This window comes from Megalobrama amblycephala, linkage group LG7 (genome assembly GCF_018812025.1).
Source record: "Megalobrama amblycephala isolate DHTTF-2021 linkage group LG7, ASM1881202v1, whole genome shotgun sequence".
In the NCBI taxonomy this organism is placed as follows: Eukaryota; Metazoa; Chordata; class Actinopteri; order Cypriniformes; family Xenocyprididae; genus Megalobrama; species Megalobrama amblycephala.
In genome coordinates this window covers 13,623,142-13,646,424 of record NC_063050.1, presented here as the reverse complement: position 1 = coordinate 13,646,424, position 23,283 = coordinate 13,623,142, and the positions used below count along the sequence as shown (strand labels likewise).

At 36.1% G+C, this 23,283-nt stretch overlaps 1 protein-coding gene across 4 annotated transcripts; it reads right to left on the bottom strand.

Moving 5' to 3' along the window:
* Positions 1–288: 288 nt before the first annotated feature.
* vps54 (VPS54 subunit of GARP complex) lies at positions 289–22,181 on the bottom strand. 4 transcript variants are annotated; one of them, XM_048195934.1, is made up of 24 exons: positions 22,017–22,181; positions 19,053–19,244; positions 18,052–18,293; positions 16,810–16,891; positions 16,658–16,692; positions 16,071–16,202; positions 14,591–14,976; positions 13,677–13,803; positions 12,425–12,454; positions 12,081–12,188; positions 11,858–11,910; positions 11,686–11,782; positions 11,022–11,380; positions 8,550–8,676; positions 7,821–8,002; positions 7,612–7,724; positions 6,320–6,383; positions 6,121–6,226; positions 5,941–6,028; positions 5,599–5,720; positions 5,439–5,519; positions 5,253–5,360; positions 5,071–5,165; positions 289–1,855 (listed from the first exon to the last, which is right to left on the bottom strand). In XM_048195934.1, exons 2-24 carry the CDS (start codon positions 19,213–19,215, stop codon positions 1,750–1,752), a joined length of 3,006 nt encoding a protein of 1,001 aa, XP_048051891.1. In that variant the 5' UTR covers positions 19,216–19,244; positions 22,017–22,181; the 3' UTR covers positions 289–1,749. The 4 variants fall into 4 exon arrangements, with proteins under 4 accessions (XP_048051891.1, XP_048051892.1, XP_048051893.1 ...); XM_048195935.1 differs by having other exon boundaries at positions 8,550–8,673; XM_048195936.1 differs by lacking the exon at positions 12,425–12,454 and having other exon boundaries at positions 22,017–22,180.
* Positions 22,182–23,283: the final 1,102 nt, after the last annotated feature.

Sequence of the window (23,283 nt, the reverse complement as noted above, 5' to 3'; positions counted from 1 at the left end):
AGGCAAAATAGGAATCATGTTTTATATTTTAAGTTCATTCTTTACATTGGAAGGAAGAGAACATTGCATAATTCACTTTTTGTCTAGTAGATATGAGTTTTCCTATGAATACAGAAAATTTGCATACTTTACAATGTACCATTTGATTAAAATTGCTAACTATTGTTAGGACTTTGACATTTGATCATATGATATGAGCATTCAAGCATGTCTGTGGTCCCAAAAACTTTATTTAGGACCGGACAGACAGCTAGAAACAAGTTCTGTAAGTAATACGCAAAATCAGTATTTATGTTCACTGTGGCTTTATTAATAATAAAAAGTGCCACATTTTAAAAGGTCAAGCATGCCACAAGAGTTTCCCGTCAGTATATTTCTTCGCCGCAGCGAGGGCCTCGAAACACACACAGATTAGGCACTCTACCCCACAAATGTACAGTTTGAATCGTCTTTGATACCAAATAAAAGGTTAGGCACTTTTGAACCGGACAGCACAGGTGTTAAATACATGGATTCTCACCAACAGAAATCCACAGTCAATGACAAAAGCTCACAACAAAACAAAACGTGATTTTAAAACACATTCACATTCCCCATTCATACCAACCAATCACAGGCCTCCGTTTATTCAAATCACCAGTGGAGAGGAGGCGGGGTTATATTAATACTGTGGATGTTGGGGAAATCAAGTTAAAGCTCTAGTTTGCAAAAACACAAACTATTACTATATAATGAAAGAATTCTTCATGATGATTTGTTATTATCTTTGCATGAATGCGGACGGTTTTATAAGACATTTCACCTCTGACTTTATAGTTCATGTTAAATTACCTTCTATAATTATGCATAATTGTGTATTTTGGTCCTGGGAGTAAGTGTAACCAATATCTTGACTAGTTTTTGTACCTAAACCTAAAGACTTTATCTGAATACGTTGGGGAGTCTGAAGACGAGTAGACCATATAAAGCACACACACCTTCATTTAAACAGTCAGATTGTCCTGATAAACGTGGACAAGAATCCTTGATCTTTAACCCTCCAGAGTTTTAATACTTCAAATCAGTCTGAACATGAAAACCAGTAAAATCACACTTATGTTGATGGAAAAACAGAGAACAAGTCAGCAAAATGTGTTTTAAAACCCTTTTTAGTACTAGTTCTCCAATCGGCCATTGTCACCTGAAAGCTTTACTTGGAAAAAAACACATGATTGATCAATCAACAACAAAATCAATTCAAATAAATAATTCATTGATTCATCTGACAGCGATTAAATAATTCAGCAATAATAATAAAATAATAACAGGACAGAATTGCACACAAGTGGATAGTTGCCCTGTAGTGATGGTGCTGAAGGAGGCACTGAGGACGAACAAAACACATATCCCCCACAATTCCCAGCTGCGATTGGTCAACCACACAAGCTTGTCCTGATTTGGTCTCCACAAAAAAAAAAAATATGTCGGTACCTCCGGAGCACGTCCTGTTAGTATCGACGTTTCTACATCACAGGTGACGTTCCAGACCCTGAAAAGTGCGTCCTCATTGGGGAAGGAGGCAGCGGCGGGAGCGCGAGGTGCTGCTGGATGACTCCAGTGTCACAGAGGTGTTAAAAAACAAACAGACCTCGAGTCCTGAGTCTGTTCACCCACTGACCTCACTTCCTCCTCAGATTCAGGGGCGGAGCTGGTCACCGTGATGGTAGGCGTGACTAAGAGGCCTGATTGGCCGGGACGAGCTGTCCGTCATCACCTTTTCTGCTCCCAAATCTCCGGCATGTTTAAGTCCAAACACTCCAGAGAGCGCAAAGCCTGAACGTTCTCAGAGTAAAACGCCACGTCCACCATCACCAGCCTGAAAAGAGAGAGAGAGAGAAAGAGAGAGAATATCACATTAATTAAGAGATTAATTAAGATTAATTAAGAAAATTAATTCATATAATCAAAGATTAAAAAGAAATAATTATTTAAATATATAAAGATATTAATTATATATTAAATCAATTATAAAGAAAAAATATGAAAATTATGAAATAAATTGTAATTATACCGATTATATATATATATATATATATATATATATATATATATATATATATATATATATATATATATATATATATATATATATAGTGTGTGTGTGAGAAACATTAAAATTTGTATATATAAAACGAAAAGGAAATAATAGTTTTTTTTACATATTATAAATATATGTAAATAATATATATTTATATACATATACATGTATATATTTTTATTTAGATATAAAATACAGTACTACTGTGTGTGTGTGTGTGTGTGTGTGTGTGTGTGTGTGTGTGTGTGTGTGTGTGTGTGTAAAAAAAATTATTAAAAAATATATTAATTTTTATACATTAAATGAAAAGGAAATTATAGGTTTTTTACATATTATAAATATATGTATAAATATATAACATATTACAAATATTTGTAAATTATATGTATATATGTGTATATTTTACAATTAATGTTTTATTAACATATATAAATTATAAAAGTAATAATTAATAATATATTAAATTATATATTAAAAATATATATATATTAGAAAAAAGTATTTTTGTAATAAATATTTGTAAACTATATATTTTTTACATATTTTAATAATAAAAATATCTAATGATATATTAAAATGTGTGTATATATATATATATATATATATATATATATATATATATATATATATTATTAAAATGACATTCAAATATGTAAATACAGGGAGTGCAGAATTATTAGGCAAGTTGATTTTCTGATCATATTTTTTTTCCAAGCACATTTTACCAATTCCAATCCACATCAATCTTAATAACTACTATTAATATTGTTTTTAATCATTTATAAGTGATATATAATTGTTCATGAAGGCTGGAAATGAAAAATGTCTTATATTCAGGTGTGCAGAATTATTAGGCAGGTTTTCTTTTACAGGCAAAATGAGCCAAAAAAGAGATTTAACTCTGACTGAAAAGTCAAAAATTATTAAATATTCCTGAGAAGGACGCAATACTAATGCAATACTAGAAATTGCAAAGTTAAAGCATGACCAAGGGAAAGCAAAATGCTCATTGGGTCAGTGGGGTCATACAAAAACAAGTGGAGAAGAAAAGACACATGTTAACTGCAAAATAATTAAGAATTAAGGTGAAGAATTAAGTGTGAAACCATCAGGAACCCTTTAGTCTCCAGCGCCACCATTTTCACCAACTGCAGCCTACCTGGAGTCTCCAGAAGTGCAAGGTGTCAGGATCTCAGAGACTTGGGTTAGGTAAAGAAACCTAATAAATGACCCGCTCTTAATAAGAATCACAAGCTGAAGTGTTATAAAATACATGAAGACTGGGTTTTTATAGGCCTTATAGACAGACGGCTTGAGAATGACTCCTGAAGGACCAGCACCACATCCTCTTTTACCACTGTTTGAAGAATTTATCTTCCAGAATCTGGCAGTAAGTTTTGGAAGATCATTTTTAGTCCATCTCTGCAAGACAGACATTTCAGGATAATAGATAGACTAAAAGTGAACTCCCACATCTTACTGCCAGATTTTGGAAGATAAATTCTTCAAACAGTGGTACAAGAGGATGTGGTGCTGGTCCTTCAGGAGTCATTCTCAAGCAGTCTGTCTATAAGGCCTATAAAAACTTAGTCTTCATGTATTTTATAACACCAGCTTGTGATTCTTATTAAGTGTGGGTCATTTTTTAGGTTTCTTTACCTAACACAAGTCTCTGAGATCCTGACACCTTGCACTTCTGGAGACTCCAGGTAGGTTGCAGTTCTGGAAAATGGTGGCGCTGGAGACTAAAGGGTTCCTGATGGTTTCACACTTAATTCTTCACCTTAATTCTTAATTATTTTGCAGTTAACATGTGTCTTTTCTTTTCCACTTGTTTTTGTATGACCCCGCTGACCCAATGAGCATTTTGCTGTCCCTTGGTCATGCTTTAACTTTGCAATTTCTAGTATTGCATTAGTATTGCGTCCTTCTCATAAGCATTTAATAATTTTTGACTTTTCAGTCTTGAGTTAAATCTTTATTTTTGGCTCATTTTGCCTGTAAAAGAAAACCTGCCTAATAATTCTGCACACCTGAATATAAGGCATTTTTCATTTCCATCCTTCATGAACAATTATATATCACTTATAAATGATTAAAAACAATATTAATAGTAGTTATTAAGATTGATGTGGATTGGAATTGGTAAAATGTGCTTGGAAAAAAAATATGATCAGAAAATCAACTTGCCTAATAATTCTGCACTCCCTGTAGTTTATATTTATTTTAAATAAACATTTATAATTAGATATAAATTAAAGAACTAGTAATATACTAGTAGTACTGTATACATTTGTGTATATATACACACACACACACACACACACAATATAAAACACACTATATATATATATATATATATATATATATATATACACACACACACACACACACAATATAAAACACACTAATAAATAAATAATATATATATATATATATATATATATATATATATATATAAATAAATAATATATATATATATATATATATATATATATATATATATATATATATATACATATATATATACATATACACACATTTTTAATAAAAAGAAATAAATAGTATATCGTTTTTTCTAGCCTAAAAAGAAACCTATTTTTTGTAATTATAATATGCTTTATGCTGAAGGTCATGTTAACAGCAGTATGAACTGATGGCTATATCTATGGACTTTTAAGGTAATCAGCTGACCTAGCAATTTCATTTTATTGTTGCCATTTTATTTGATTTCAATATCTAAATGTTGCGAAAAAGTGCGAAAAAGTAAAAACTTTTAGATATCAATCTGCATGTTCAATGGACATCGGTTCTGATCATCTTTGCTCGCTCCTTTGAAGGTATATCTTGAGTAAAACAGCTCTATATTTAACGAAGCACATACAAAAGACCTGAATCAGAAGTGATGTGACCTGTTTTACAGAATATGTTAGTTTGTTGTGTATAACACCCATATTCAGTGGCGTTTCTTACAGAGAAACACAAACCCTCACCCGTTCTGGGGTCCGCCATCATTGATGACCCCTAATCGAGCCAACTGCCTCTTCAGATGCAGATTAAACCTGGCGTTTATCCTGAGGAACAGCATCTGCACACAAACACAACATAAAAACCCTAAATCTGGAGTCTGGGTTCACGTTGGCGGCTCAAACACTCATCACGTGTGGCGTCTCACCTGCGTCTGCTCCTCCGGCAAGAGCTCATAAATGGCCTCGTGCATTTTGGCCATCTGTTTACACACGTTACGCAAACACGCTGACGGCATCGGCGCCTTCACCTCATACTGCAGAGGAAAAACACGCTTTAGCTGTAATAAACCACAACAATATCGCAGAGATTAAGGGTGAACGTCCAAACCTACTTTAGACAGAGCCTTCTCGAACATGCTGTCCATGATGGCCACTAGTTTGGCAGAGATCTCTGCGATGTGATCGTTGTAGTCCTGAAGAGAGAGTGAAACAGCTGTTAGCAGCTCACACCAGCGCGTGCGGTTGGTGGATATGTGAGTGGTGCGTGTCTACCTTGGTGATGTGGTCGAAGTGGCGCAGGACGCTGTACTGTTTGGGCTGCAGTCTGGTCTCAAAGTGCGCTCGGATCACAGGGATGTAGTGAACCACCAGCTGAAGACAGCGAGACGCCAGAGCTGAGGACACACACACGCACAATGGAGAGATGACAATGTGTGAAAGGCTTGAAATCTTTTGCTTTAAATCCACTGATATCAGCAGGTACATGTGCAGTTTTTAAAATCAAACTGAAGACTTTTTAAGACCTTTTCTAAGAACTGAAGAAATAAAATTAATACAGTGTCTATAGAGAATACAAACTGCGTCTATGAGACGGTGTCATGTGTGTGTTCTTACCCAGGTTTCTGGTAGTGATGGTCTTCAGGCCCACCACCTGCAGAGCTCCTGCCCCCAGCACCAGCTGACAGCTCCGAGAGTTGAAGTGCTGTTGCCGAAACAAACCACAACCTGTCAGTCAAGTGATGTCACACAATGCAGTCAGAAGGAACTGAAGGTCACACACACACACACACACACCTTGAGCAGGTCGGTGAGGCGCGTGAGGATGTCAGTGGTGATGGAGGGAATGTCATTCACACACTGGCAGTACTCCAGAAACATCCGGATCAGCAGCAGCACCGTCCTATCAGATGACACACGGTCAAAGGTTAAAGGTCACGAAAGGGAAACTTGCTGGTCAAATGAAGTTGCAGTGCTGAAAAAAAAAAAAACTCACCCGACCACAGCATACTTCTGCCCATCGACGCACAGAAACTCACTGGGCTTCCTGTCCTCGGACCCTGAGCCACACAAAATACAGGATTTAAACTAATAAACTGCAATAATAATAACATAAATAAAGGATGCAGGCATGTGATTAGCAAAATACAAAAAAGAAGGAAGCCCTGAGGTACTGTTAACTCTTTCCCTGCCAGCGTTTTTTTAAAAAGTTGCCCGCCACCGCCAGTGTTTTTGATCATTTTCACAAAAATTTTGTTTGCCAGAATATTTTGTTGTATGAATATCTGAACATGCAATGACAATAAAAAGAACAGACTCTGCTAAAAAAAAAAGTTTTATTCTAGCTTCATGCATTCTTTTTTATCAACACTGTGGGTAAGTTTCATAAAAAAAGCAACATTTTGAGCAAAGTTCTTTTTTTTAAGACAACAACATGTGCGCAAGCAATACTTTTTGTTTTGATCATGAGATTCTGTAACTCTGTAATAGCGCCCCCTACCGTATAACAACCATGGAAAGCCATGCAAACATGGAAAGCTGGAAAATTTCATCAATGGCGGGGAAAGAGTTAAATTAAATATTATAATTAAATAATGACTATTATTATTATTATTACTATTAATAATAATGTATTAATTTATTGTTACAGGAATCCATACAAATATAGAAAAATTACATCTCTGAAAATGAATATATTATATTCAAGCTCAAATAATAAACTGCAAAAAGAAAATCTGAGAAACCACCCACTGTAGTGTAAAATAAAACGATAATATAAAATAAAAGAATACCAATTATTATTATGATTTTTATTGATACTCTTAAGAAACTCTATTGTATTGTCAAATAGAATGGTATTATGAAAAATATTAAAAAATGAAAAAATTCTTATTTCTGTTAATAATAATAATAATAACAATGTTTTTGGTAAATAATTTATTTTAAAAAAATGATAATTAATATTGTAATTCTTCTTACTGTTAATAATAATAATAATAATAATGATTTTTGATAAATAATTTATTAACATGGAAATATGAAGGAAAAAAAAAAAAAAAAAAAAAATCATAACTCTGAACATATATTTACCAAACTCAAATTTGAATAATAAACTGCAATTAAACCTGAATCACCCTATTGTACTGTACAATAAAAATATTATAAAATAATAATAATAATTATTATTATTGCTGTTAATAATAATTTATTAAATAATTTTTTAATGTTTTTATTTTTTATTCATTAAATTAAAAAAATATATTGCAATAATTTCAGGAAGTTTCCTACCTGCGTGTTTGCGGTCAGGCAGGCTGATGCGTCCGTCGGCGATGGAGTCGACCAGATCCTGAAACTCTGCAGGGACCTCGGCCTGCTTCCAGCGCTCATTATCCAACAGCAGACTGAACACACACACATAACGGACCACAGCTGCATGAAGTATTCAGATATTGAAACGGTGAAACATCATTAGTTTTGCAGTGGCGACGCAGCTGTACCTGAGTTTAGTCTTGCGCTCCTCGTGGAAGCGCTGCACAAAGCGGTTGGCCTGACTCTGCAGCGCCCCCCTCAGGCTCATGCTGCGCCTGCCGCACAGCTCTTCAGTGTCTTTGACGAACGACTCCACCGCCTGACTCAAACACACGAACTCCGCCGAGCTCAAGCGCTCCAGAGAGCCGTCCTGCATGACCAGATTAAAGGGGCGGTTGATTATGATTTCACTTTTAACTTCAGTTAGTGTGTAATGTTGCTGTTTGAGCATAAACAACATCTGCAAAGTTACGACAATCAAAGTTCAGTGCAAAGGGATACTTTAGATAGCTTTTTAAGGACTACAACAAACGGCTGGTAGGGACTACAACGAGCTTCTTCCCGAGTTTGTGACATCACTAACTCAGCAGCTCATTTGCATTTAAAGGGACACACAAAATGGGTGTTTTACTCACACCCAAATAGGGCAAATTTGACAAGCTGATCTGTGTGGTGAAAATGATCAAATGATCTGAATTTGAGCAGAAACTTCACAGACACATTCTGGGGACACCAGAAACTTATATTACATCTTGTGAAAAGGGGCAGTATACGCTTTAACAGCTGTGTGTTGGACTCATACAGGTGGAGGCCGACACGTCATGTTTAAAGGAATTTAAGGGATTTGAAATCGGTGAGCAGATAAACTGATCAAACAGGTCCAGGCGTGTCCAAACTGAAGCGTGTCGTGTGTTTACCTTGGCTCGTGTCATGAGCACTTTAACGCAGCGATCGTGGCTGACGTCTGACGCCGTGTACAGCAGCTCCTGAACGTTATTGGCCACTCGACCCAACTCCAGATCAGACGGCATCACGTCCTCACTGCTGCCAGAGAGAAGACTGATATTACCAACACTTTCCCTGCTGGTCGAACAAGTGTCTTCAAATCTGATGATTATTCATCACATTTAAACACACAAAGGATCTTAAATGGGCCATATAAATGATGTCCAGGTTGTATTTCACCCCAAATATAAAAATAAACAAATAAAAAATTGGCTGCTGTGTAACCTGTATGAGAAAATCCCACACTGTAAACCTCAAACCAACATGGGCCCACATCCAACACAAACATGACCCGACTGACGGGGCACAGTCACGTGACCTGGTTTACTGGGCTACATTTATTTCACACCTGGAAACCGCTGTTGTGGTCCGCGTGTGGGACAAACTGACGGTGCCACAACAAGGACATTTACGGTCACGTTCAGTTTCGCATTTGAAATGACAATTTCTGAAACTGCACCAATCACAACATGCCTGGGTTTTCAATGACAAAAAAAAAAATTGTCTTTCAAGTGGTTGATATTTTTATCCTCCTTTTTTTTACATTACTATTCAAATGTTTAGGCTCAGTACATTTTTTTAAGAAGTTAAAGGAAGCATTAAATTGATTTTTTGAAAATTGTTTTTTATGCATGAAAAAAGGTATTCTGTCTTTTTATTTTTGTTAATTTCCTTGTTAATTATTTTTTTCTTTATTATTAAACATATTTACGCAAATTCCCATTACCGTAATGAATAAAAAGATTATTTTTAAAATTAATTTTGATGAGACTGATAATTAATTAATTGTTTAACTAGTGGGTGGAGGGATTAGAGCATTCAACACACTGAGGAAGGCCTGTGAGCCAAAACATCTGTGTTTTATTCCCCTGTGAATAATGAGATAAAATATGAAATAAAGTGCCTAAAAGATTGAGTGTGGATCACAGCTGTATTCCTAAAAAGATTATTTTCTCATAATAATCATTAGAATTACATATTTCAGTAATCAGAATCAATGTTTTTGCATTACAGTAATGAGAATTTGGGAATTAGAAATTTTGTGCTGAATTGTTATGAAAACCACTCTCAAAAAATACAAAACAATTTTGAGGGTCCTAAAATAGGCTTCAATTTCTGTATGCAAAATATGGCAAAATATAAAATTCTACTTACGGAAAAAAACAAAACTGCCACCACATTCGTTCCGTAAGTAGAATAGGGAAGGTGTCGGACATACAGCGTAAGCTTTTCGAAGAATATGGAAAGCGGAAGCACTTGCAAGGCGATATTTTGTGTTTATAAATCATATACAGTTGTATTTTTTTCGAAAATGACCGATCGTTTCATTAGATAAGACTCTTATTCCTTGTCTGGTATCGTTTAAAGCCCTTTGAAGCTGCAATGAAACTGTCATTTTGACCTTCAACCGTTTGGGCTCCATTGAAGTCTATATGGAGAATAATCCTGGAATGTTTTCATCAAAAACCTTCATTTCTTTTCGACTGAAGAAAGAAAGACATGAACATCTTGGATGACATGGGGGTGAGTAAATTATCAGGAAAATTTAATTTGAAAGTGGACTAATCCTTTAACGAACAAAAGTATTAAAGATCTTATTGAGTCGAAACTTATTGTAAATTAAATGCATTAAACAATAGAGTGCCCCAGGGATGACGCGTTTTTGTAGGCCAACCCGGAAGTTAGCGGCGCACGGGTTCCCTCGGTTGAAAGCCTATGCAGAAAATAAGCTCTGTGTTTAACAAAGGGTTGTGACACTTACACGTTTTGTCTATCAAGATAATCTTTACAAGTTAACACAACATTTATAGATTTTGAAGCCTACATAAAGTCGTCAGATATAAAAGGCTAACAGTAGGCTATAAACGGACTACAGCACACCATGGCCGCGGATCAACGTCGTCACCACAAAGCGTCCTCAAACTGTATTTAAAAAACAACTTTATTTAAAAACATGCTCGCTGATTATGATCTGTGCTGTGTATGAATACTTATCAACTTTTTCATGAGAAATGCTGTCCAAATGTCCCGTTTTTAATGATGAAGTCTAAAGTTCCCGCCAAAGGAAGTAGTCCCTTTTAACAATTTGTTAGCAACCGCTGATTTTAAGACACAGTAAAAGTTTAAAAAAAAAAAATCACAAGTGGGTTATAATTGGTGTGTTTTATGTCATAGATCAAAACGTGAAAGTATTTAGAGGCTTTGTTAACCACAGACCTTATTTCAGGCGATTTAGCAAAAACCCATTCAAAAAACCCATAGACTTTATGGCGTTGGAACCGGAAGTCCTAAAATGCTAACTCACTTCTGGGTTTTGCCTACAAAAATGCGTCATCCCTAAGGCACTCTATATGGCACTTCAAACGGCGTGTTGTGTAACTCACATTGCAGCAGCGCCCCCAATGGGCAGGGAGGAGGTAGTGTTGGAGTTGTGTTCCCTGCTGGAGGAAGATTCGGTGGTTGCGGAGGCCGAGTCGCTCCCGCAGGCCTCTGCGCGTGTCTGCGCTCTGGCCTGCGCTGTAACGCTGCTGCGCTGCTCCGCTTCATTGAGCGCATCGCTGATGAAAAGCCCCTCGTGAGTGAGATACGCAAGCTCCGCCTCCCCTGAATTAAGGGCGGAGCCTCCAGACTCCTCCTCGTCCTCATTGGAATGATTAGTTGCAGAGGTAACCTCTGCTAGCCGACTCCTCTGGCTGCTGTCGAGCACCTCCAGCACGACGTTGCGAATGACGCTGAGCGTGGCCTAAAACAAACACATGTGAGTGTGCGCTGCAGAGGACCACCGCACTACTGAGGGAACCTTTTGACCGGGACACTGAGTGTAAAGTTCAAGTTCAGCCTCCAGTATCTACACGTATCTACACGAATTGAAACAATTAATGCAGAGATAATGCAGTAAACCTAAAATTAGCTATTTGACTATTGGTTAACATGAACTAATAGCCTGCGAGGCCTACATTTTAATGAAATGATGAATTATTTATTATTTGCGATATCATGTTCAAAAGATGGTTTATGGCACATTTAGCATGTTTTGAGTTAATTTACCTTGATCCTCTTAAGGAACAGGATGAAGTGTTCAAATATATCCAGCAGCAGATCGAACCACTGATGAAAGGTCATCATGCGCATCTGTTCATGAAACCTGCATCACAAACACACACAAGTCAGCTGTGATCAACAGCGCTGTGATGTTCATACTGAGAGGAGGTGAACTCACTTGACAGTGTCTGCATCAATCTCACTGATCTGCGACACTGACTTCACAACACACTGTAGGGAAACAAGAGAAATCATATAAATAATCATTCACTTTTGTTTTAAAGTGCCCTATTATGCCATTTTAAAGCTTCCTAATTCCTACAATATGTTTACATGCATTCAAGGTCATAGTGATTGGTCTCTAGTGTTCCGGTTTTGTGTTCCCCATCTATATGCCACACCTGCCGTACGACGTTCTTGGCAGCGCGGATCATCTCGTCACTGTAGATGTCCAGGAAATCCAGCTTCCTCTGTCTCAACAGGCCAAAGACCAGAGACTGCAGACGATCCTGTAATAAACACACACAAACTCAGATGTGTAACCACATCACACGCAAATTCAAACATCACCCAAAATACATGCTGCTGAGATTTTCTTGATTTGATCTCCAATTAAAATAAATCAGATTTCATGAAGGAACTGCTGTCATCGTATATGGTTTTGTTCTTTCATTATTGAAATTAAATGCAATCAGCGGTTTGGTTTGGCTCGTTGGCGTGGGATTTAGAGCATGACGTGACCAACCTTTCCTGACGTTGCAGGCTGCTTTGTAACCTGTATGAGAAAATCCCACACTGTAAACCTCAAACCAACATGGGCCCACATCCAACACAAACATGACCCGACTGACGGGGCACAGTCACGTGACCTGGTTTACTGGGCTACATTTATTTCACACCTTGAAACCGCTGTTGTTTTTACGCTTGTGGGACAAACTGACGGTGCCACAACAAGGACATTTACGGTTACGTTCAGTTTCGCATTTGAAATGACAATTTCTGAAACTGCACCAATCACAACATGCCTGGGTTTTCAATGACAAAAACAAAATTGTCTTTCAAGTGGTTGATATTTTTATCCTTTTTTTTTTTTTTTTTACATTACCATTCAAATGTTTAGGGTGAGTACGTTTTTTTAAGAAGTTAAAGGAAGCATTAAATTGATCAAAAGTGACAGTAAAGACATTTATGATGATACAAAAGATTTCTTTTTCAAATAAATGCTGTTCTTTTGAACGTTCTATCCATTAAAGAAGCCTGAAATAAACGTATCACGGTTTCCACAAAAATATGAAGCAGCTCAACTGTTTTCTACATTGATAATAATCAGAAATGTTTCTTGAACATCAAATCAGCATATTAGAATGACTTCAAAAGGATCAAGACTGGAGTAATAAAATTTAAGTTAAGTAAAAAATAAGTAAAAAATTAAGTTTTATTTTTTCCCAAATTCCATTTTTTCCGTTTTCATTTTTTTTTATTATTTTTTTTTATGAATTTTTAGTAATCAAAAAGCAATAGTCTAATTAATTGAAATCAAGAAACTTATACAATTTAACAACAATTTATTAAAAGTTTAACAAAAAATACATTTTTAGAGCCCTATGTATTTTACATTTTTTTTTTTTTTAAAGTTTTATTTTTACCAAATTCTTTGTTTTCTGTTATTTCAAAATTTCTGGATTGCATTATAATGGCTTAATTACATTTTAATAATCAAAATGCATGTCTAATTAATTGAATTTATAAAAACAATAAATTTTCTGGCATCTCTTTTACTGTATTTTCCTAATGGTACAGCACTTTGGTTCAACGTTTTTGTTTTCAAATGAGCTTTAAATATAAACTTGAAGCTACATTCTACTGTACAACAGTAATATATTTCTGTCACAATTTCTTCAAATTAAGCCAAACTTTTATTTCTACGGGTTAAGTTTTAAGTTTTAAGTTTCAGAAAATCACGGAACATTCCCCATGAAATGTGAAAGAGGTCTGACCTTCTCCATGACCTGACTGTCCTCCTCAAAGGGTCGATTGAGGTCGCTTTGAGCGTATGTGGAGAAATCAGCCACCATCATCTTATCGATCAACCTCTCCATCTCACAGAGCTGAGAACCCAAATGTCTGCAGAAAGAGAGAGACACAAATGACAACAATGTCTAAACCTCCTGCTCCGCCTGGCCACATTCTTCTGTCTCTTGTCAGTGCGTTTCCTTGTAAACGTGTGCGTGTTTGCCATAGACAGTAAAAGAAATGGACACAGCGACCCCATTGGAACTCAATTGAGACAAGTGAAGCCCATTTTTAGCGATTTTTAGCACTTCCGTTTCTGACGCGCAGACTCAAACTAAGCTTGATGACGTCAGCAACCTGTCTGACAGATGTAAATCTTCTAGTAGCTGTGCGTGCAAACTGCCATCGTTAATCTTGCAGAGACGGCGAGCTTGAGCGGGGAGTTCTTTGGCGTGAGTGAGCAGGAGTAAGTATTCTGATTAATTATTTTGTATAGTATTTTAAAATGTAACGCCAGTACGCCATATTAAGTTAATGCATACTATTGCCTGCGAGCTTCTCCTCCTGTCTGTACGGTAATTTCTCTACTGTGCGACAGAGAGTCGAGTGGTTATGACGCAATCGTTAGCCTATTTTTACAAAAACTGTTTCTACGGGGCCATAATGTAACATAGAAGGTAATGGAGCTCTTTATACATTGTCGTGTATCTTTAGAAATAAATAATGGACAAATGGAGTCTTTAAACGCCTCAGATGTAAAGTTATTCACTGTCAAAGTGACGCCAAAATGAATGGGAGTCAATGGGATGCTAACGCAAGTGAAGTTCTGCTACAAGATGGCGGCACGCGGCCGACTTCAACTTCCGGTCGACTTCCTTGGGCACTGGTGTTTGCGCACCTGAAGCTGTGAATTCCCTGCAGTTCCTGCTGCAGCACTTCCTTGGTGGTGGCGATGAGCTCCAGCGCCCCCACGAACTCTGAGGTGGAGAGGAGCAACTGCACCGTGGGCTGCGTCTGGTGCACGGCGGCCATCAGCTTGAGTTTATTGTGCAGCTTAACGCAGTTGTTGCGGGTCAGAGCGTCCCGCAGCGCTCGCAGCGGCCCGCGGCACATCACTCGGTCGATGGCGGCGGTGCGGGCGCGCAGCTTGGCCACGGCGTCGGCCGTTTCTCGCATCTGGTCCTGGAGCTCGTGCTGAGATGACATGGCGTGGAAAAAGGCCTCGGAGCGAAGAGAGATCTGCCGAGCGATGCTCACCTCCACCACGTCCAGATAGTGACTCAACTACAGAAACACAGACAGGTCATGTGTTTACAGATCTTCTGCCTCACTTCATTTGTTTATTTGTTGTTCATTTAAACATTCAACTTTTTACTTGTCTTAAATATTTAGGCCTACTTGAAAAGCTATAATTTTTTTTAATTAATTGAGAAAAATACTCAATTTGTAAATATTTAAATAAACAATAATTATAAAAAATAAAAATGTATGTAAATAAACATTTTGCCTTTAGATGCATAAAAAAATGGTATGGAGAAATTTTACTGGTATTGGTAGCAGGTTATTACAGTTAAATTAAAACATTAAAATAACATTTGTTACTTAAAAGGTAAACAGAAAGGTAAAAAGGTAATATAAACACTATAAAAGGTAAATAACACTATATATTAAAAAAACAATAAAAATGACAAAAAAATATTAATTTAACAAAAAAAAAATTAAATAATAATAATAATTATAATAATAATAATAATAATGTTGTTTATTTAATTATTTGTCTGTTTTAAATCTGATTTTATCTTAAATATTTAGGCATACTTGAAAAAATAGAAGAAAAATATTTACTTAATTTAAAGTTAATGTAAATTATCATTTTGGCTTTAGATGTGGTAAAATGTATTAATATTTAATAGTAGCAGGATTATTATATTAACTAAAAATAAAACCATAAAAAAAAAAAAAACAACTTGTTACTTGAAATAAATTGTAACTAAAATCAAATATTTTAGAAAAAAAAAAAAACTTATTTAATCTAGTTGCCAAAGCATAATTTCTCATTTTCTTTTAGTTTAACTTGAAGCACTAAAATAATTAAAACTAAAACTGAAATAAAAATTAATAAAAAAAACTATATAGACATATTAAAAATATATAAAATAAAACTAATAAAAATGACACAAACACAACTAAACAACAGTTACTAAATTAAAATGACAAAAATAAATAAATAAATAATAATAATAAAATAATAATAATATTATATATCTTCTGCCTTACTTATATATATAATTTTTTTTTTTTAAATAAAATAAACTAATAGTATCTGAATGATAATGAAATAATGCTGATTGGTACTGATGATAATGACAAATTGGCACCTTTTCCTGCAGTAACCGTGACGATGCCACATCTCGGCTGTTCTTGCCCCCGGCGACGCTGAAGTGAGACCACGGCAACACGGCATTGAAGGTGGCTGGATCGTTCAGCACAAACTCAGGCTTCATGAAGATCTGAGGGAGAAAGTGAGAGAAGAAGATTAACAGGGTCAAGAAACTTTTGCCCTTTTCAAACAGAGCGTTTAAAACAGCGGCCTCAGATTCAGAGGAATTTCCCATTCATTTACACCAAAGGGACTTAAAAAAAAAACTCTTCAAGTAACAACATTTCAAACTTTGATTTGAAACATTTCAAACAGTGAAATAACTGTGAAATATTATTACAATTTAAAATAACTGTTTTCTATTGTAATGTATTTTAAAATGTAATTTATTCCTGTGATCAAAGCTGAATTTTTACTCCAGTCTTCAGTGTCACATGGTTCTTCAGAAATCATTCTAATATGCTGATTTATGATTATCATCAAAGTTGAAGACAGTTGTTCTGCTTCATATTTGTATGGAAACTATGATACATTGTTTTCATGATTGTTTGTTGAACAGGAAGTTGTTGAACAGGAAGTCCTCACCTTGGGCACCTGCTCCAGTTCAGCTCTGGCTTTATCTGCAGACAAATGAGCCACAGACACAATATAAAACACTTTCAGTGCAGTTCCTCCACCGTTATACAGCTTTTAAGTGTGTGTTTGTATGCGGCACAGTGCGGGTCAGTAAAGCGTACCGTGATTATTGGTGATGGTGGGCACCGACAGATCGTCTTTGTTCGGGCAGACGTTCTTACAGCGCTCGTGAATCTTCTCCCTCTGAGAGACACAAACAAACAGTGAGAGAGCTGCGTGCCAGACCCTCGCCAGCAACCTCTCCAAAACACATCTGGTGTTTCCAATCACAACACTGAGCAGAACCAGCTGACGACTAAAAAAAGAAGATGTTCCTCTGAAGGAAACGCAGAGGGTCGTTCAGCCGGTGGAAAACCAGAGTCACGTAACCTTCGGAAAACCACAGAGACAAACAAGCTGCCATCGTCTGGAGCTGAGCGTGAGATAAACACGAGGAACCCAGACAAAAGACATTTCTGCTTCAAGAGCTGACAGGGAGCAGAACAAGACCCTCGACGTCTATTAATACACCGTCAGATTAACCACGACGCACACAGCCCTCCAAACCCCGACAGCGGGATCAGGCCTCACTATTGTAGCATTTATTAACATTTCAAATTAGCTTTTATTTTTATATTTTCAGTTTTAGTCATTTCATTATGTGCCTTTGTCTTTTATTAGTATTTTTATGTCAATTTAGCTTTTAGTTTTAGTAATTTCAGCACTTATTTCTGTTAGTTATTATCAAGGAAACAATTATAATTTTTGCACGTTAATTGTGCTTTTTGGCAGTATTATTTTAGCAGTATTTATATACTATTAAGGTATTTAATAATATTTTCAATAAATTTGAGTTTACGTTTTAGTTTTTTATGCTTCTATTTAGCCTTATTTTTATTTCAGTTTCAGTTTTAGGCATTTTAGCACTTCAACTTACTGAAATTCAGTCATTTTTTAATTTTCATTCAAGTTTTTTTTCATCTAATAGTTATTGTTTATTTTATTTGAGCTTAATTTTTTTTTTTTTTTTTTTTTTAAAGATTTATTTTTGGCTGTTTTGCCTTTATTATGATAGGACAGTGATCAAACAGGAAGCGAAGTGGGAGAGAGAGAGGGGGACGGGATCGGGAAAGGACCACGAGCCGGGACTCGAACTCGGGTCGCCCGAAGCGCATTAGCGCTACATGTCGGTGCGCTACCCATGAGGCCACCGGCGCCGACATTTGAGCTTAATTTTAAATTCAGTTTTAGTCAACAAAAACAGGACTTATTAGATCCAAATCAGTCACATGATGAGGCAGGATGACAGTTATGATTCAGCAGCTCTCTCTCTGTCTGTGTGAATAATTGAGACGGTATGTCACCTGAGCCGTCTCCTGCAGGTAGGAGCTGAAGTGTTCTCGGGTGATGTTGGGCAGGTAGAATGAAGGCATGACGTCGGTCTCGGCGAAGTCCAGGCCCCACGTCTTAGTGAAGAAGTCCGACTCTCTCTTGGCCAGCCTGGGGTCATTCAGGGCCGCGGGGAGGTTCACTTTAGAGTTATATACAGTCCAGCGATGCTGGTCGGCCACTACGGACGGGCCGTCACAGAGGCCACGGCCATCACCTGTACAGAGGAGGATTGTGGGGGTCAGGAGGGTCGATTTAATTTTTTACTTACACTCTTTAACATTTAACATCCACAGAATCTTTCCATTCCACAAAAGGTCCCTTATAGAGGAAAAAGGTCCTTTAGATGATTAAAATGCTCTTCACACCAAGAAAAACTGGTTCTTATTAGAAGTGTTCACTGAAAGGTTCTATGGGAAACATTCTATGTTATCACTGCAAAAACACCCATTCACAACCTTTATTTCAACTTAAAAATTCAAAGTTAAGTTGGCAATTTTTTGTAAAATTTACAAGCAACATCTGAGTGAAAATTGTTTCTACACCAAATTTTTATCAGTATATCTGGGAGAAATAAGTAAGGAATAATTGACTCCGGTCTGTTGAATTATTAGAAAATAATGTGCATTATGTGGTTTGCATTATTTTCTAACAATTCAATGGACCGGAGTCAATTATTCTGCTTATACTACGAGTATTAGACCTTGAAACGTTGTTCAGATTTCATTGTATTTGATCATCAAAGATCATTGTAGCCAATCACAGACATATCTGTTGAGTGTGTGAACACAATGGCCAATCAGAGGCGTTTACGAATCCGCTCAACAGCGCTCAAAGTGTCACATTTTTACTGGTACCGAAGTCTGTACTTTTGACAAGTCTAATCTACATAAATGCCAAATTTCATAAAACATTTCATGTAAGTGGTGTTTTTCAGAAGAAGAGCACAAGATCAAACCCGTTACTGAGATCTCACCGGTGGGCTCTTTAGGGCAGACGTCCGGGAGGGAGCGAGGGGTTCGATAGTGTCTGGGGGCCATTGAAGGGTCCCGGGGCTTCTGGAAAAGCCCATCGCTGGTGGCGCCGCCTCTTCCTCCTCCTCCTCCTCCGCTGGACTGAGGTATGGGATTGGAGGACATCACTACGGATCCCTCACATATGAGGCTGACTGAAAGAAGAGCGCAAGAACAACATCAACATCCTGTCAGCACAGGAAATACCCGTCTTTTTGATTATATTAAATGTATTGCCATATCAGCTTCACAGGCTATTGCATGGCAGATAAAGATTCAACATTCAACAATTTAATAAATAAAACACTGTATAAAATGCAACTTTTGTTAAACAATATGCATCTGTAAAAGATCATTTAAATGCACTAGTGCTAAAAATCCCCACACTGGGTATAAAAACAAGTGAGTCAGAGTGAAAAACACAGAGAGGAAGATGAATTCAGACGCACACACACACACACAAAAAAACATCCTGCAGCTTCATGTGCAGCCATCTGAATCGCTTCTACTCATCGCAGCATGTTTAATCAGATGTTCAGACCGCATCTCACACCTGAGTGAGCAGATGGAGAGAAAACAGCAGACTGAGAGTCTGGACTCTGATCCAGGACTAGTGAAGGAGGAAAAGAGCTGAACTCAAGCGTTCGTGAGCAGCGGATCAAAAGCACGACACACGTGCCGGCTCTCTAGTCATTCAGAATGAGAAACGAAAGCGCTGAGGTTTCACTCCAACACGCCGTGTGGTTTGACTTCAGCTGCTGTCGAGTCAGACCTGTCAAACTCTGCAGTGTTACTGACTCAAAACTGACGAGCACTGCTGCGAGAAAACACTTACATTAATGGATGTTCATTCAGTACAACGCTCAGAAACACTCTGAAACCTGTCAAGAACTTATTCGAGACAGATCTCTCTCTGAAATAAACATTACATACAAAACTACACTTCATGTAAAGAAAAAGCACATTTTCACCTAAATTCTCAGACTTGGGTAAAGTTGGTTTTATATTCGCACATTCAGACTTCTGATAAATTCAGACTTTCCAATAAATGTGCAATAAATTCATGTTTGCGAATTTTAAGCAGCGACATGATATCGACAACCAGCGATTGTCAACTTACAACATTTTTCACAGTCGATCAAAATAGGCAAGTATTGTTTTAATGGCATATTTACTTGTGAATGTCCAATGTAGTGTGATTAACAAGGCTATTGAATACGGATGTCCGAATGTGCGAATATAAAACCAACTTTACCCAAGTAATTCTCAGTAGTAGTAGACAAAAAATGCATATCATGGCAATGTTTCTTGGACAATTTAATTTAGATTTTGTCACCTGGACATTAGGGCTGCACGATTATGACAAAAACAATAATTGTCGATTATTCCCTTGAAATTGTAATTGCGATTATTAATTACGATTATCGCAATTTGCATTTGAATAGCTTTAAACCATTGTTTGCCATATTAGATTATGAAAATATATATTTTTATAAATAAATATATTGCTGAAAACACTCTTCCTTAACTTTTATTGCTTTTCTATAGCATTAAGCCTCAAATGTCAACTATACATTGGTTTGGTTTCTTCTATAAATAAAAAAAGTAAAAATATGCATTGTATTATAATGTCATACTAAAACTAAAATTAAAACAATGGGGGGAAAAAACCTTAAGATAACCTGTAAAAAAAAAAAAAAAACACATCTTAAGCACGCTGAACAATGTAAATGGACTTTTTTTGTAATTGCGCCTTTGAATGATTATGTAATTGTGGTATCAAAATCAAAACTAATATAAAACTATACTATGTGTAAAGAATTTTTTATTATTATTATTTGCATTGTTTTTTGCATTATGTTTATAATAACTGAGCAAAATTTGCTCCAAATTCTCATTAGCATTATGTTTTGAATTTGTGTTAAATGTCACTTGGATATGTTCGCTAAATTAATTGATTAATGTCACATTTGTTGTACTTATTATTTTATTTTTAGCACTTTTCACAATATAAAGCAGCTTCACAGAAAACACGTTTCTAATGAAGAGGGAATCTATGATCACATAAAATCAGTGTTGGGTAAGTTACTCTAAAAAAGTAATGAATTACTAGCTACTAATTACATCTTCAACATTAAATTACTCTCTCTAAAAAGTATTGGATTACTAATTACTTTATAAATCCTATATCAACCTCGACCAGCCGAACAATAAAAGGATAGACACAAAACTGCCACACGCACAAAAAAATTATATATATATATATAAAATGTACCAGACATATACAAATAATCAAAGGCCAATGCACAAAATTTCCCAAACATACATACATATAAATATTGATATACTGAATAATTAATGACTTTTAAAAGGTAAGACAGGACACGTGACAGATGTGGTCAGCTGAGAGCTGATCAAATCAAATAATCAATCATTAACTCACGTTTAAACAACTATCTAACCAATATTTAAATAACTATACATTCATTATATATATTATCATGAGCAATTACAGACGTCTTATTACCTAGAAAGGTATGATTGACAGCTCAACCATATTCATTATCTTCGTTTAGTCGCAACAAAAGGCGCTTTAGCGTCAACCTGCTTTAATGTATGAATATTTATAATATTAATTATTATTAAAAATATAATTATCATTAAAAAAAATTGCCTGTGAGGAGCAAAACAAATCACCTGAGCGCTACCGACGCTTTAACTGACACACGTACGCTTAAATAAGCATTTTAAGAGCACATATGCGTATTTTCTGCTTGTTTTACAGTAAATTGAGTTTGTTATTGTGTGTCACACGGAATGAGCCGCTGCTAGCGCGAGCGCTAATCATCATAAACATCCGCTTCAGCCCCATTAAAGCGCGTCGCGTTCACTCAAAACACTGCGAGCGTGTCTGCGATGGTGAGTACCTGTTATATGAAATAAAGCAGCTCCTGGAGATCATAATATCGTCAGATCCCGCTCACATCTTCACAGACGGACTCATATCACACACTCAGCGGTCCGCCGGTCACCGGCCCATAATGCACTACGCGCGCAACGCAGACACTTCCGGTTTACAAGTTGTCAACGCGTACAAAACTAATCTCACTCCGTCATACAATAAAGCAGTTTATCCCCAAACGTTTGCTAAAAAATGTGTTATTTTGGTTTATAGTTATTTATTACTATTCGTTGCAAAACTTTACATTCATAAATGTACATTTTAAAGAAATTACGTTATTTTTCTGTTTTCAACAAAGATTGATATATCGGAATTCTTTAAAGTTGCTTGTAAAACTCTTCTATGGTTTAAAACTTTACTTTAATGCATTGAAACCCTCGTATAATATCTTGTTTATTGTATTTTTTGCATGTAAATGCTGTTCTTTGGTGCAAAATAGTAATTCGTTCTGATTTCTTTTCATTCATTTCTTTGTTTTTTAATTTTTTCTGTCGTTCATTCATTTTTTTTTTTGTATTATTTATTATGTCTTTCTTTCTGTTTGTTCATTCATTTATTCAGCTTTCTTTCTATCTCACATCTGTCTGACCATTTTAAAGGATTAGTCCACTTTCAAATTAAATTTTCCTGATAATTTACTCACCCCCATGTCATCCAAGATGTTCATGTCTTTCTTTCTTCAGTCGAAAAGAAATTAAGGTTTTTGAGGAAAACATTCCAGGATTTTTCTCCATATAGTGGACTTCAATGGAGCCCAAACGGTTGAAGGTCAAAATTACAGTTTCAGTGCAGCTTCAAAGCGTTTTACATGATCCCAGACAAGGAATAAGGGTCTTATCTAGAGAAACCATCTGTCATTTTTGAAAATAAATAAATAAAAAAAAATGTATATACTTTTTAACCATAAATGCTCATCTTCAACTAGCTCTCTTCTTTATTAGAATTATTTTTCTCGAAAATGGCCGATCATTTCTCTAGATAAGACCCTTATTCCTCATCTGGTATCATTTAAAGCCCTTTGAAGCTGCACTGAAACTAATTTTGACCTTCAACCATTTGGAGGCCATTGAAGTCCACTATAAGGAGAAAAATCCTGGAATGTTTTCATCAAAAACCTTAATTTCTTTTCGACTGAAGAAAGAAAGACATGAACATCTTGGATGACATGGGGGTGAGTAAATTATCAGGAAAATTTAATTTGAAAGTGAACATCCTTTAAAATGTTAAATACA

Bases quoted from the DNA above. Each gene is read 5' to 3' on its own strand.
- vps54 (XM_048195934.1), bottom strand. From the start codon at position 19,215: ATGTCCTCCAATCCCATACCTCAGTCCAGCGGAGGAGGAGGAGGAGGA. The intron at 11,911-12,080 runs GTGTGGCATATA...GTTTCCCTACAG, and splicing joins CCAAGAACGTCGTACGGCAG to TGTGTTGTGAAGTCAGTGTC. The intron at 5,361-5,438 runs GTAGGTTTGGAC...TTTCCTCTGCAG, and splicing joins TCGAGAAGGCTCTGTCTAAA to TATGAGGTGAAGGCGCCGAT.